This window comes from Scomber japonicus, chromosome 2 (genome assembly GCF_027409825.1).
Source record: "Scomber japonicus isolate fScoJap1 chromosome 2, fScoJap1.pri, whole genome shotgun sequence".
NCBI lineage: Eukaryota > Metazoa > Chordata > Actinopteri > Scombriformes > Scombridae > Scomber > Scomber japonicus.
The window spans coordinates 15,458,018-15,472,031 of NC_070579.1; the positions used below are offsets into that span (position 1 = coordinate 15,458,018).

The 14,014-nt window shown below is 40.6% G+C and overlaps 1 protein-coding gene across 3 annotated transcripts in view; it reads left to right on the forward strand.

Annotated features, from left to right (window-relative positions):
* The window catches only part of lrba (LPS responsive beige-like anchor protein), a 185,863-nt gene that overhangs the window by 133,011 nt on the left and 38,838 nt on the right, over positions 1-14,014 (forward strand). For all 3 annotated transcript variants that reach the window (XM_053331271.1, XM_053331256.1, XM_053331264.1), the window contains 5 exons: positions 796-911; positions 1,066-1,178; positions 6,518-6,658; positions 8,258-8,377; positions 11,982-12,134. In XM_053331271.1, the coding sequence (XP_053187246.1) occupies positions 796-911; positions 1,066-1,178; positions 6,518-6,658; positions 8,258-8,377; positions 11,982-12,134 (643 nt within the window). The remainder of the gene's footprint in view (positions 1-795; positions 912-1,065; positions 1,179-6,517; positions 6,659-8,257; positions 8,378-11,981; positions 12,135-14,014) is intronic.

The following is a 14,014-nucleotide window of genomic DNA, read 5'->3' on the forward strand; positions in this document are numbered from 1 at the left end:
CTCATTAATCAGGCTAGTTTGTAGGCCAGGGACACATTGCCTTGTTGACCTGAGAGCAGCTGCACAGGGCAGCTCAGTGCACACACACACTATCTCATACAGCCAGCACAGCACAAATTATTTCATGTTCGGGGTGCTGCAACAATAATTACACAACCACACTTCATTATCCATTAATATTATTATCATAATTTGATATAATCCTTTTGCTTTTAAAACATTTTGCCAATATCAAGCACCATCAGTCTTTTCCCCTGTCTAAATGACACTATTTAATTATAATCTGTTCTATAGGAGATATTAAAAAAACAGAAACCTACATAGACACTATATCAATGCACGTTATTGCTTGATTACAAAATACAAAATAGTGGGTCTTGTGGTACACTCATAGTTGGAAAGTCGTATTTTCACTTTTGAGAGGCCTAATGACTATAATCACAAGCTGACAGTGATTAATTCCATCATTTTCCTTTGTTTTAATTGGATTGGGGGTCATTTGTTTTTGTCCTACTGCATACATCACACTGAAGGCCCTGTATGTGTGTGTGCACATGCATGTAAATATGTGTGTCCAACCAAGTTTACTGCATATTTGTCTTCTTAATTAGCAAGACTGTAAGGCCAATAGATTGTTCATAAAATAACAATTGAATTACAAAAGTCTAATAAAGCCTAAGGCTTTCTTTAGCATGCTAAGTGCTGTTCTTCTTATGTGGTGACTGCATGACTACAATGAGAGAAAACGATGACTACAGTTGTTTTAATGTTGTCTTTCTGTGTTTCTCCCTGTAGACGTATATCTCTGGCCACACCAAAGCAGCTATTCAAGGCATCCAACATGACCCAGCGCTGGCAACGTCGTGAGATTTCCAACTTTGAGTACCTCATCTTTCTCAACACCATCTCTGGTGAGGACACTACCAAACACCTGTGTGAAGTTATTACCGATGGAGGCACATACATGGAAATAGAAACATAAAAATATAACACAACTTTCACTCCTTGATGCAAGTATTTATACTATCTTTATTTTATTTTTTTCACTTTGTTTACTTTCATCAGGTCGAACCTTTAATGACCTAAACCAGTACCCGGTCTTCCCCTGGGTTATCACCAACTATGACTCAGAGGAGCTTGACCTCACTCTGCCCAGCAATTTCAGAGATCTGTCCAAGGTAAGACATTCAAGGTGGATCTGCTCCTGCTGTGTGTGTGTGTGTGTATGTATGTGTGTGTATGTGCGTGTGTGTGTGTGTGTGTGTGTGTGTGTGTGTGCGTGTGTGCGTGTGTGCGTGTGTGTGTGTGAGATTCCAAAGTCCATTTAGTGGCCGTGTAATTGCCATTGATCATAGTTTAGTGAACCAGCTCTTTAATCACTGGTGGCTGATTACTATCTTTTCTCAGGAGTAGGGCTGTCCTTCTCATCATGTTTAAAAGCAGGTAGTATTAGATCAAATCAAAAAAAAAAAAAAGATTATGGGCCCCCCATCTTTGCGAATGTATGAAATTGGGGTAATACTGTGACAGATTTTCCAAAATTGTAAGTGACATACATCACAGATAATCTGTATTATTAGTTGTCAGCTTCTGTCCGTTCGGGCAGCTTTTCTGTACTTAAAGCGGATTTAAACCTTACATGACTCACATTTTCTGGTTTAGCAATCGTTTTTGTCCATAATTCAAACTTCATAATTGAATTCTTTCAAGTTTGACCTTCCACAACACCCCAGGAAGTGAAGTAATACTCCCTGGTAGCTCCAGGCATCAAGTGATTGGGCTTAAAACAATGAAACTTGCCCTTTGATACCCCCTCACACATAAATAAACATGCTCTCATTGCTGAAACAGCTTAAAAGATTCTCCCCCATATTGTAAAAAGACATGCAATTATTTACTTGCATGAACTTACTGTTTTACACACATACACATGCACACACAGAGGGGAAAAAGGTAAAAAGAAACACACACACTCTAAGCTTAACAGCTCCTCTCATTGGACAGAACATCAGTTGTGTGTAATGGTGTCCAGTGGTGGGAGGACAGAGGATTAGTTTTAGAGTGAGATGATTGAGCGACTGTGTAGCTGCTGGAACCGAAATGACTGAATAAATCAGCCATGGAAACAAAAAAGGTATGTGTTAATGGACAGGGGATACGTTGGAGGAAATGCATTTCGAGTTACACTTGAGGGCATTTGTTCAGGTCCTGGGGCCCATGTTCATGCAAACTGAGAGGTGCTCTGTTTCTGAGAGAAAATGGAATATATAACGGTTAACTGATCTGTGGTTTTTAAGGCTTTTTCACACCAAAATTCAAAATGGAAGGAATTATTTTATCTTTCATATCGACGAATGTGAGGTGAGCAGTAGCATGATGTTCATGTTACAGATGAACCTAGTAGGAAAGTATGCTTGCATGTATTTGATTGACCAACTGTCAAATATAGTAGATTTCCTAATGATGTTTATTTATTACATTTATTTCCACTGATAGCTGTGATTTCTTAAATATTTTTGTTTTCACCCATTATTTGACTGTTTAAATTCTGGCATGACCAACGCCTTAGGCAAACATTAAAATGCATGAACCTGTGAATGTAAAGAGGGCGGAAAACAATTTTCTGTACAATATTACAGCTCTGCACGAATACCATGGCTGTGAAACACACATGGACCATCCACCCACACTTCCTTTTTTTCACACTGCCTTGTCATACAGATTCAAACACCCCAACAGTCAACACCTTGTCCCTTAGATTCTTTCCAGCCCTGCTTTCACTTTCAATCTGCTCCTCTGTGTCTCTATCCTCTGTTTTCATCCCTCCCAGTGTAGCTTTCTGCACTGTATGAGGCTGCATAATTTCTGTGTTTATCTGGCTTCATGTTGCCCAGTAGGCTGAAATGTGACAGTTGTACTTGCCCCCGCCAACGCACACAGACTCACACAAACACACATACACAAGCATGCAGCCCTCCTTCAGTTTCTTAGCTTATTTCTGCCTCTCGCTCTTCTCCTTTGCACTGCCATGGAGTTTGGACAGCTCAGCCTCTGTGCTCAGTCAAGCCTCACAGCCCCAGGGACTGAACTGAATGAAGGGGAGATGGGTGAAAGGAGGAGAAACAGAAAGACAATCGGAGTGCAAAAGGAAGAGGAGGAGAGAAGAACAACATCATTTGCCGTCCCTGGGCTTTATTCTCCTTGGAGAATGGAGTAGCAGTAGAAAGAGGGGAGGGAGCGGGGCCAATCTTTATTACATCTGTTTTATTCATGTTGTTGACACGCGTGTGATATCAGTGTATGACCACTGGACCGTGGCAGACTGCAGTGTCTGGAAAAGGCCATGCAGTGCTGTGCAGCCCTCCAAATCAACCCCCACCCCGTCAATTCTGCACCCGCAGTCGTTTGTGCGCCGTGTTTCTTTTCTTCGCATCTTGATGTCTTCTGACCTTCATGGTTAGTTCAGTGTTGTATGTCTATGCGTCCATCATCACCACCTTGCTCGGTTTGTTTTCCCCTGCTTTCTTTCCTCTTTATTGTTTCAGTTTTTTCTGTCTCCCTCTGTTTGTCTGCCACTCTTTCTTTCTCCTCTCCCTTGTCTTTCTCACCCTCCATGTCTCTCTTATCCCCCTCTTATGTCACGTTGGTGGTTGTCTCTTATAGAAACAGGTCATCTGAGAAGCCTCCAGTGACACTGAGGAGCCCAATTGCCATGAACGTGTGTGTGTGTCACACACTGTCATCATCCCCAGCACAGCAGAGGCCACACAGAATTTATGTTCCCTTCTGCCAGAGCCATTGTGACCCCAGGGACTTTCTTATCATAAACTCTAACCTCAACCTGACATCAAACGCCGACCCCCGAGATAACATTGTAGTCACGATAAGCACACACTAGAACTGACTACATGTGTTGTAACTCTCCACTGTTTTTTATAATCCTCCTACATTTATTACACACCAGTCCTCAACACTGTCACACATTTTCCCACAAAAATACACTTGTTCTACATATACAATGTATAGATGTAGGATTAATATCATTGGTCAATTGCATCATATAGTTCCATATAAAGAAAAAGTATGCTCAGTCTAATTGTTCAGTTTTAATGAAGCTAAACAAGCAATTAAATTATTGTTAACCCCTCAAACCATGGATTAGGTAGTCTGCATTTACATCGCAACAGAAATAGTGAGGATTTATTGAGCGCTCCTTGTACCTTTGTGCTATAACCTACTACTCACAGCCAGATCAGCTAATGGTGTATTGATTTCACCATACGTGCCCCATATGTTTATCCCCCAGGCCCTCCACACCATTTTCACTGTTTAAATAGGACATTATACATAAACACTCCTTTCAAAAGGCTCTTTTGATTTATGACTCAAAGCCCTAGTGATGCTCAAATAGTCGGTAAGCCATTATACTTCATCACCAGTGACCCATTATTGTTTTAAAAGCAAAGTAGCACTGGATACTGTTTTTATAATAGTTGTCAGGAAGATCTTTGTTGTCTCTCATGGCAGTGTATTTCTTTTGGTATATATACGCATTTTTGAAATATTTATGGTATGTAACTTATTGAGCTTATTTACTGCAGAGGACATTTCGGGCAGGTTGGCATCCGCCAGCATTATTGATAATCTAAATGATCAGCTTAATGTTTCATTCACACTCTGTCAGTTCCTAATGCTTTGGTAGTATTGGACTAATAAATATGTTTTTAATTCTCTACATGCCGCATGCATTCATGGATGTTTCTAGTGTTTTGACATTAAAATGTCATAATACTCTGATAGTAATAGACTGTTGAAAACGTGAATATGATCATAAAACATATGTACAATACCTGTCAATTTGTTATGGGACATCCTGTATTCTTCTATAAATGCTAATACCTGCAAATTGGGTTTTGTACTTTACCAATAGGGGATTTTTCATCACACTCTAAAATGACTGTGTAACACCATCTCCATTGCTGCTCTTGATAAATAACTTATTAAGACTAATCCAAGATTAATTTGCAGATGCTTCCTTCCTCAAAGCACCAACACAATTTTGTTCTGTAGCTAACTCTCTAGTCTAATTAAAACTACAAAATTGGTTCATTTATCTGAGTGCTCATCAGAGCGCTATTCTTTGCCATGACATATTAGGCCAATCTGCAGTGGGGCGGCAGTAGGCGTTCCATCAGCACACTGCCGGGTGCTCTGCTCTGATGTACGGCGCCGTCACTGCTGCTCTGTTGTAGCTACTGTAAGCTGAGAGCGCTAGCCCCACAGTAATTTACAGCAGTAAACAATGTCGGGCTCGCGCAAACCAACAGCCCCCACATGCACTCACACACAATTCTCTCTCTCTCTCTCTGTCATTGTGGCACTTTCAGTCTTTTTTTATTTTATATGCCTCCTCACCCTTTTCTTTTTTAATGAGTCGACTGTTATTAGGGCTATAAATCAGACCAATGGGTGTGATGTATAATTCACCGTGTGTACTCACCCACCCCCAGTGGCCCTGAGGAAGCCCATAGTGTATCACTGTCAACACAGAGCTGCACAGTGTACACATTACACTGTGTAAATCCACGTGCACTCACAAACACTGCTTACAAAATAACCCAAATTATACACACACTGTTCAGAAAAAGCAACCAATTCTGCAGAAACATTGCGTGTGTATCTTGTCCAATACACACAAATACATGTACATAAGAATGCCCCATTACACCAACACAAAACAGTAGCCGTAGCACAGATCGATATCAAAGCCGGGGGGCTCGATGAGTCTTGCTGTGACAGGCACCCTATGATATGAAAGAGATTCAATTGATCCACGCCCTACTAGGCCCTCATCCTCAAAAGGCCATCATTCCATTACCATTGATCTGGTCTGTGAGTGTGTGTGTGTGTGTGTGTATGTGTGAGAGGGAGACAGATTAAGGGGGGTTTGAGAGAATGAGGCACAGCCAACAGAAGACTAATAAAAATTGAACCAGCCTGAAAGTGATTTCTATAAATGAGTATTTAAATAATAGCTGAGCAGCACAGGCTTATTGGTTTTTGAAGAGCGATGGAAAATTAATGCAACTTAACCATTTTTCTAGACTACAAATAGGGCTTGTGACCAGTGTATTAGTTACAGATTAATAAAAGTATAAATTAAAGGAACCCACAGCCTTGCTATTGATATTCCTAGTAGGCCCTCTTTCATTGGAGCACATTAGTTTTCTCTGACAGACTACAGCTGCAGGGGCTCTGTTTCACAGCCTCTAAAAAGCACTCTGTGGGAAAGGATTGATCTCTGTCTGAAGGGAAACATCATCTAATATTCATTTGAGATTGCACAAAGGTTACTAGCTTCATTTGCCTTGCAACTGTTACGCTGCAAATCACGTTCACAGAATGTATTCACTGTAAGATTCAACACTGCCTCTTCCCTGTAGTTAAGAGAAGTCAAAGGTTATTTTTCAATTTTAACATTTCTTTAAATATGTTTTATGTCCAAATTTCTCCATAGCCCATTGGTGCTCTGAACCCCAAGAGGGCAGCGTTCTTTTCAGACCGATATGAGTCCTGGGAGGATGATCAGGTTCCTAAGTTCCACTACGGCACCCACTATTCCACCTCCAGCTTCACACTGATGTGGCTACTGCGTATTGTAAGTAAAATAACTATATGGGAGTTCATCATTTAAAATGTAATCATTGGCAACACTTTTTTATGGAATTTTTAGTCTATATTTCCTTTTGTAGTTCCATATTGTCATTAATTCATTCTTAATTAGGCTTTCATTCAGACAAATTTGTTTTCATCAAATTGAGAATATTTATGTGCTAAATATTTCATCACATGCATATTGTTCCTCATTTATTGCTGTACTGATTTATGATATTGTATGTTGTTGCCATATAATAATAGAACTGCAAAAAATGATGCAATTCAATATGTCTGACTATGTCTGAAATAAATGTTTATTTTCAGGATTTGTTTTTCTTTTTTACCAACAATAGGCATTATATGAGCTCTGATTTGTTTTTGAAGAGCATATGCAGTGTTCAATTGTGCACAGGAGCTCTCTCTTTCACTACCTTTGTCGAATGGATGCCATCAATCTTTCCATACTGCACTCAAGGGAGAAGGAGGTTACTAAGTTTCTCCAACGTGCCGTTTTTTTGCTGTTATTGTCCCAGTAGCTCACTGTCTCAGTGACTCCCAGTAGAGTTACCTCATTGATCCTTGCACATCATTACCTGGCTTACTCTAAAACCACTTTACCAGAAACCCTCACTCAAAGATCAAATTTAACATCAGAGATTAACTGAGAAAAATGTTTATGCAATAAGTGTGAACTATTTTTGTGTGCTATGTTGTTTGTGACATTTCACAGAACACATATTCCTCTGTTGTTTTAACCTCTTACACTTTTGTTAAAGTGAGAATTACGTCATTTCAAGCGGAACTTAATTTGCCATCCACAGTATTAGTCTGTAGCTGTGTCCTAGTATATTGTGCCCATGTCACTTGGGGGCTATTTCATGAGAGAGACTATTGATCTGTCCTAACAAGATTATACATGATTAGAAATGCATCAGGATGGGGATTATTGGCTTCAGTAGCTCATTGGGATTGTTGTTATTTCACTTGTTCATTTTGTGACTCCAATTTATTTGGGGGGCTGTAAAAAGAGTACATTTTGTCTATACATATTAACCATAAAATTAAATAATACTACATACTCATTATAAGCAGAGTGTAGTGTTCACAATGGAAAGCTAAAATGAAATTCAGTATACTCAAAGCAGACAGTATACATACTAAATATAGTTGATTTTTGGGTGTGCAGCATGTGTAGAAGGGAGCATTAAATGCCTTGTAGTGTACAGCCTCCTGGAATCTAAAAAATAATAAAATGGACAAGAAAACAGCTGAAAAAACACTAAATGGCAGCTTCTCACATTTACCAGTTGTTTTAAGGTTGCAGATGATATGAAGAGGTTTCTTTTCTCATTTATGATTAGTATGAGACATGTTGTAGGCAACATTTGCTGAAAATTAACTGCAAACCAGTATTCTGTGATATGTAGTATATATTGTGGATAATTAGTATGCAGTATGCATTTGGGATACACAGCAGAGTTTTATTATATGTTTTTATTGCACCACAAAGGATTGTATTTTATCTTTCACAATAGGTGCTTGCCAATTACTGCAGCAGAATCCTGAGCTCTGATTCAGATCCTCGTTTTGTAATTCACAGGAGCCCTTCACAACGTTCTTCCTTAACTTCCAAGGAGGGAAGTTTGACCATGCTGACCGTACCTTCTCTTCAGTGTCCCGGGCCTGGAGAAACTGCCAGAGAGACACGTCTGATGTTAAGGTACTGTACACACTGATGCATGAGCACACATAACATAAAACACCTTCCAAAAAGTTTCCTTTTTTTCCTTTTTTAATGGTAGACTTGTAACAAAATTGAAGTTGGAAGAGATAACGGACTGAGCACTGCAGGATAAATCCCTATACAGCATCTTTACGGACAAAGAAGAAAAGGTTTCTAAAGAGTAATGTCCAGTCACTACCAATCATTGTCCCTTTGCAATGAAAGCTTCCTGCTCTTCTGATCAAAGCGTTAGACTAATCCTCATCTGTCCCAGCCGTCTGTCTCAGATTCAGCCAGCTATAACCTGGACTTGAATCCCTGCCCATTGGGCCCCCAAACTCTGCTGAGCTGTTGGATCTGCCCTGAAACAGCACAGGTCATTCTCATACTGAGGGCCTTCGAACCCCCAGTGCACACTTTAACTGCTCTCCTAAAACATTTACGACTACAGTCAGACATTCTATGTCAAAGCAGAGTTTTGCTTGGTCTCTTGGCACTGGGTCACTGGATGGGGGAACAGCGGTGGTGTTGGGGGGTTTTGACGCTTGATTGCGTTCACCACCCCCTTGCATCCCGCCGATAAAACATATGGATTGTGTTACTGCGTAGCTGGCCAATGCTTGATTGCGAAAGCCCAACAAGAGCCCTCGTTTGCTCTCTCAGTCTAGACCTGTCAATGTGGATCAAACTGTGAGAGCTCAACCTCACATCAAAACAAAGGGGAAATCTGGACCACATCACTCTGTTTCCTTGTTCAGTTTGAATTTTTAGCATATTCTGAATGCAAGTCCGTCGACTTTATCCACTTGGACGCACACATTCATGTTTTGGCAAAGGAGGAATTAGTGGCGAGATGTTTCAATTTAGTATGCTAAGTACACCATTTAGCTTTAGCACTGGAGCTATTGATAGAAACCCTCTGTCCCTGCCAGAGGGCAAAAAGCCCCAGTGTTTTCATACCACACTGTTAAAGAAGAGGTGATAATAGGTACAACACCCAGATTCAATGTGTCTCTAGCCTGGATGACGCTAGCATGACCTGTAGTCCCCAATCCCCTGACCTCTAGCCTCAGCCCAAAGGCATCAGAGGGGGAGAGGGAAGGCAGGAGAGGTTAGAGGTAGCAACAGTGGAAGTGTAGCAGGGGAGCCCAGGGGCCAGAGCCCTTTCCAGTGACCCATGGCAGGACAGGATTGGGGATCAGAGGGGCTGGCCTCTGACCAGGCCAGAGCAAAGGGGCCATTGCACATAATGGTCCATCCAAGGCAGGCTTGAGTGCTGGGGAGCAAAGCCCTCAAGGTTTTGTTCCGTGTGTGTGTGTGTGTGTGTGTGTGTGTGTGTGTGTGTGTGTGTGTGTGTGCGTGTGCGTGTGCGTGTGTGTGTGTGTGTGTGTGTGTGCAAATTTACAGGAGGCTGCAGCCAGTGAACCTGTGTGAGCTGGAGGGCTCGTTAAGAGGTTGACCTTTAGTTTTAGGTCAGGTTTTGTGGGGTGAAGAGATTTTAGAAGTGAGGAAGTGCTGTGTTGTTTTAAACCTGTGTGTTTGCTTGCTCATTTGATTGGATGTTTTCACCCCGTTGATGAGAGGTAGCTGTGTCGTGCAGCTAATCTGACATGTGTCGTGTTAGTATTTCAGTGCACGCATAACATATGACCATTTTAATATGAAACACTCACTACTTGGGCTCCGCTTTTATCACAAAATATTTGCATGCCAAGCTGTCTTTAATGGTGCTGGCCTGACAGACTTGTGCATGTCAGCTTGGTGTTTGCAGTGGTCTGCTCATCTCTGATGTCAGACTGTCAACATGTTTGTATCTGTCTGTCTTTCTCAAGAGGGGCAGTCAGCACTTGTAGTCACACGAGCTTTCTTCACAGACAGCCAGGCTACCGTCAGATCACAACACAAATTACTGTCATCTGGTCTATGTGGTAAAAATTGTATTGCTCCACTAATTATACCAGGAAATCCTGCTAGCTATTAGAGTTGTACTAGGCTGAAATTACTATACTAACATAGACAACTCTTGCATACATTTATTTATAAATCCCTTGTTGCAGTGTAAGAATGACCCTGTGCTTTGTGTTATAAAGTACATGTCAAGACAATGGGAAAACATATTATACTATCAAATTTAATGTCAACAGTTTACAACACTATATACATTTCATGCTCTACATTCCTTTTATTATTTACACGAAGCAGCCAAGAATTGAGACGCCCTGGTTCATCCTGGTGTCTTATAATTGGTGACACCTGGAGGGCAGTATGGATTTATCTACATGTTTTTAAGCTCAAACTCTGTCTTAATGTTTACACTCATTATGGCGAGTTCTGCTTTGTTAAGAATGATGAATGGCTAAACATATGAAGTTACATCTCCTGTCATAGTTAGATTACTTTTCACTATCCTGCAGTTTGAAAATACTTTGTGTTGTCTGAGACAGCCACATAAAATCATCATAGTTAGGAAAGAATTTGGCTGACTGTTTAATTTTTCTCTGTTTTTCTGCTGATTTGATACAAACAAAGACAATGAGTAAATGCGAATAGTGAAAAACCACAGCACTCAAAATGTTATTGACATCCTCTATAGTGGCCAAACACAGACGTAAGAAGCAGACAAGCAGTCAGAGATGTAATTTCCGTGAATAATTGTACAATTTAGAAAACACTGCTGTTTTAATGTTGTAAGAGATGCACACAAACCGATCTCAACATCATTTCCTAACTTGATTTATAGAAGAATAGCCCTCCTTTTGCTCTCTTCTTCTTTTACTTCTTGTTGTTCAGATTTTTCTTTAAACTAATTCAGATCTATCATTTCCATTTCCCTTTTTCTAGGGCTGGTTGTTGATTTTCCAAACCCTCTGTCATGTCACAGTCATTTTGGCTTCAGTCATTCAGCATTATTATCTTACCTGAAAAGTACCACTCACTTATGTAGTTAAACTTAAAATTTGACATTTGGGAAAATACACTGATTTGTTTTCAGTGGAGAGTTTTAGATGAGAAGATTGATACCACTCACATATGTCAGTTACATATGGAGCTACAGCCAGCACCTTGTTGACTTAGCACAAAGACTGGAATAAACAGTATAAATAGTAACGAAACACCTCTGAGGCTATCTATTTAATGTTATGTTTCATTTGTTTAATTCATATAAAAATGTAAGTGCCAAATTGTCTCAAATTCACTGTATTATAGGGGTTAGTAGCTGGACTATTTCTTGGCTCTGAGCAGTTGCCAGGCAATCAGTGGAGACTCCAGGAGACTTCAGCATATAACTATCCATAAAATGGCAATTAAATATTTTTACATTTCAATTTTTGTACGAATTAAACAAACAATCTTTAGCTTTAACATGGTCATTTTTGGACTTTAGAAGTTCTTGGTTTGCGTTAGCTGTTTAGGCTGCTTCCTGTAGCCTAATATTTGACAGACACCTATGTAAGTGGTACCAATTTTCTTATTTAAATTTGCCCATTGTGAATAAGCATATTTCCCCCACACGCTTTAACTATTGCTTTAACTGCTTTGTAGCATTTTTAAGTTGCCTTTGTGTAAAGTTAAATATGTCTTTTTCGTTGTACCCATGTAGGAACTGATTCCAGAGTTCTACTACCTCCCAGAGATGTTTGTCAATGCCAACACATACAACCTGGGAGTGATGGAGGAAGGCACCGTCGTCTCTGATGTGGAACTGCCACCCTGGGCTAAGACACCAGAGGAGTTTGTGCGCATCAATCGCCTGGTAAGACAGATAACCATAACACACATTGGCACACATACATTTGCAGGTGTGCCCATGTCTGGCAGTAGAAAGGTGTTATGCGGCAGGGCATCAGCCTTCATGTAGATGACTCAGGTTCAAGCAGGTCAACATCCCTGTTAAAATTTCCTCTAGCAATACACAAAGGGCCTGATTTACTAAAGGTTTGCGTGTGTAAAAATGTGTGCAAACTTGACATCACCCACAAAAAATGTGCAAGCTAAGCTACTAACGCAGCGCACTCAGGTTTGCGTCTTTCAACTACGCAAGATAGTACGCGCTGTCCATTTAGTACATTTGCCATAATGAATATGTAATATGGGGCGTTTCAACCCCAGTGTGCAAAATACAGGGAGGAGAAAATGCAAATATGTTATTTAGCACGCACATTGTTATTTACCAAACCTGAAGATATTATTTCTGATGGTAACTGCGTCCAGAAATAAAACCTTTGAAGGGCAGGTATTAACCGGCTGCATACTGCGCTCAGATGACTTTTGTCACTGTGGAGGGAAGGAGAAGGAGGCACAATGACAGAATAAGCACAGGATGGAGTTTTTCCATCTGTGTTATAATTTTGGAGTGGAATATTTTTGGTTTTACTAACAGCATTGACTTACATACTCTCCCAAATGCTGCTGTCTCTACCCTGTTGCACCTGTTTTCATTAACGCAGTTATTCTTAGTAGATCACCCACAAAACGCACGCAAACAAAATGCGCAATCTATTGCACTGTGCTCGCAATTTAGTACCCACTATAAATCAGGCCCAAAGTGTACAGGTTACTACAGGCATCAAACGAGTGTTAAATTATTATTGTTAGTGTTTGTGTGGTCATGAGCTACACAGTTGGGAAAAAAAGAAGTATCTATATAAGATGCTTAAAGACACACAGACACACATTTCTGCCTCTGCCTTATCGGTCACATAACCCGGACAAAGTGAAGTCTTGTCAGAGGTAACTTCCCCACCTAGCTTAGCAGGAAATGCCAATTCAATGTTATTGAATTGACAGTGTTATTTCCTGACCGTCTTATGGTTCTTCCTGTTACCTGAGCTCCCCACTCCTCAGACATGCCCCGGCTCTCAGATTTCTGTGTTGGCAAAGTAATTCAACATGACCTCACTCCATATCCCTATCCACCTCTCTCTCTCTCTCTCTCTCTCTCTCTCTCTCTCTCTCTCTCTCTCTCTCTCTCTCTCTCTCTCTCTCCCTCCCTCCCACACACATATAGTGCATGTGTGTGTACAACTGTGTTTGTATGCAGAGAAATGATACACTATCCTGTTTCTGATCTCCCGCTCAGTCCAGAGCAGAAATATTCTAAAAATATATTTTTTTACAAAATTAAGAGTACAATACATAATACATAATAACATAATTTCCAGCACTACTTGGCTCGGCTCGACTCAACTCGGTTCCAGGAACAACCTTTTCCATTACAAAGAAGTACCTACTCAACGTGAGCGGGTCGTCATAGCACGGCTCCGCGAAACTGCCGTGACTTTGTTTTATACGCAACACAAACACATAAACAATGGAGAACATGGAGGCAGTGGTGTACTTGCTGCTGTATAATGTGGCTTTCTGTCACACACAAAGCAAGAGAAGAGAAACAAATGACCGAAACGCTGTTGTCAGTATTTAAAAATGCCGGGTTTGATTCTTGTGTGGGATGGCGCATGACTCTTCCAGCGACAACTCTTCTGACCAATCAGTGGCTGGCAGTCTGTTGACGTCACATTTAGTATCGGCTCGCTCGAGTCGTGCTGGAACTGTGTAGTGGAAAAGCACCAATAATGTCCTCAACGTCCAAACATCCAAACATTATACATTATGGATTATGGACAGAGGGTCTTT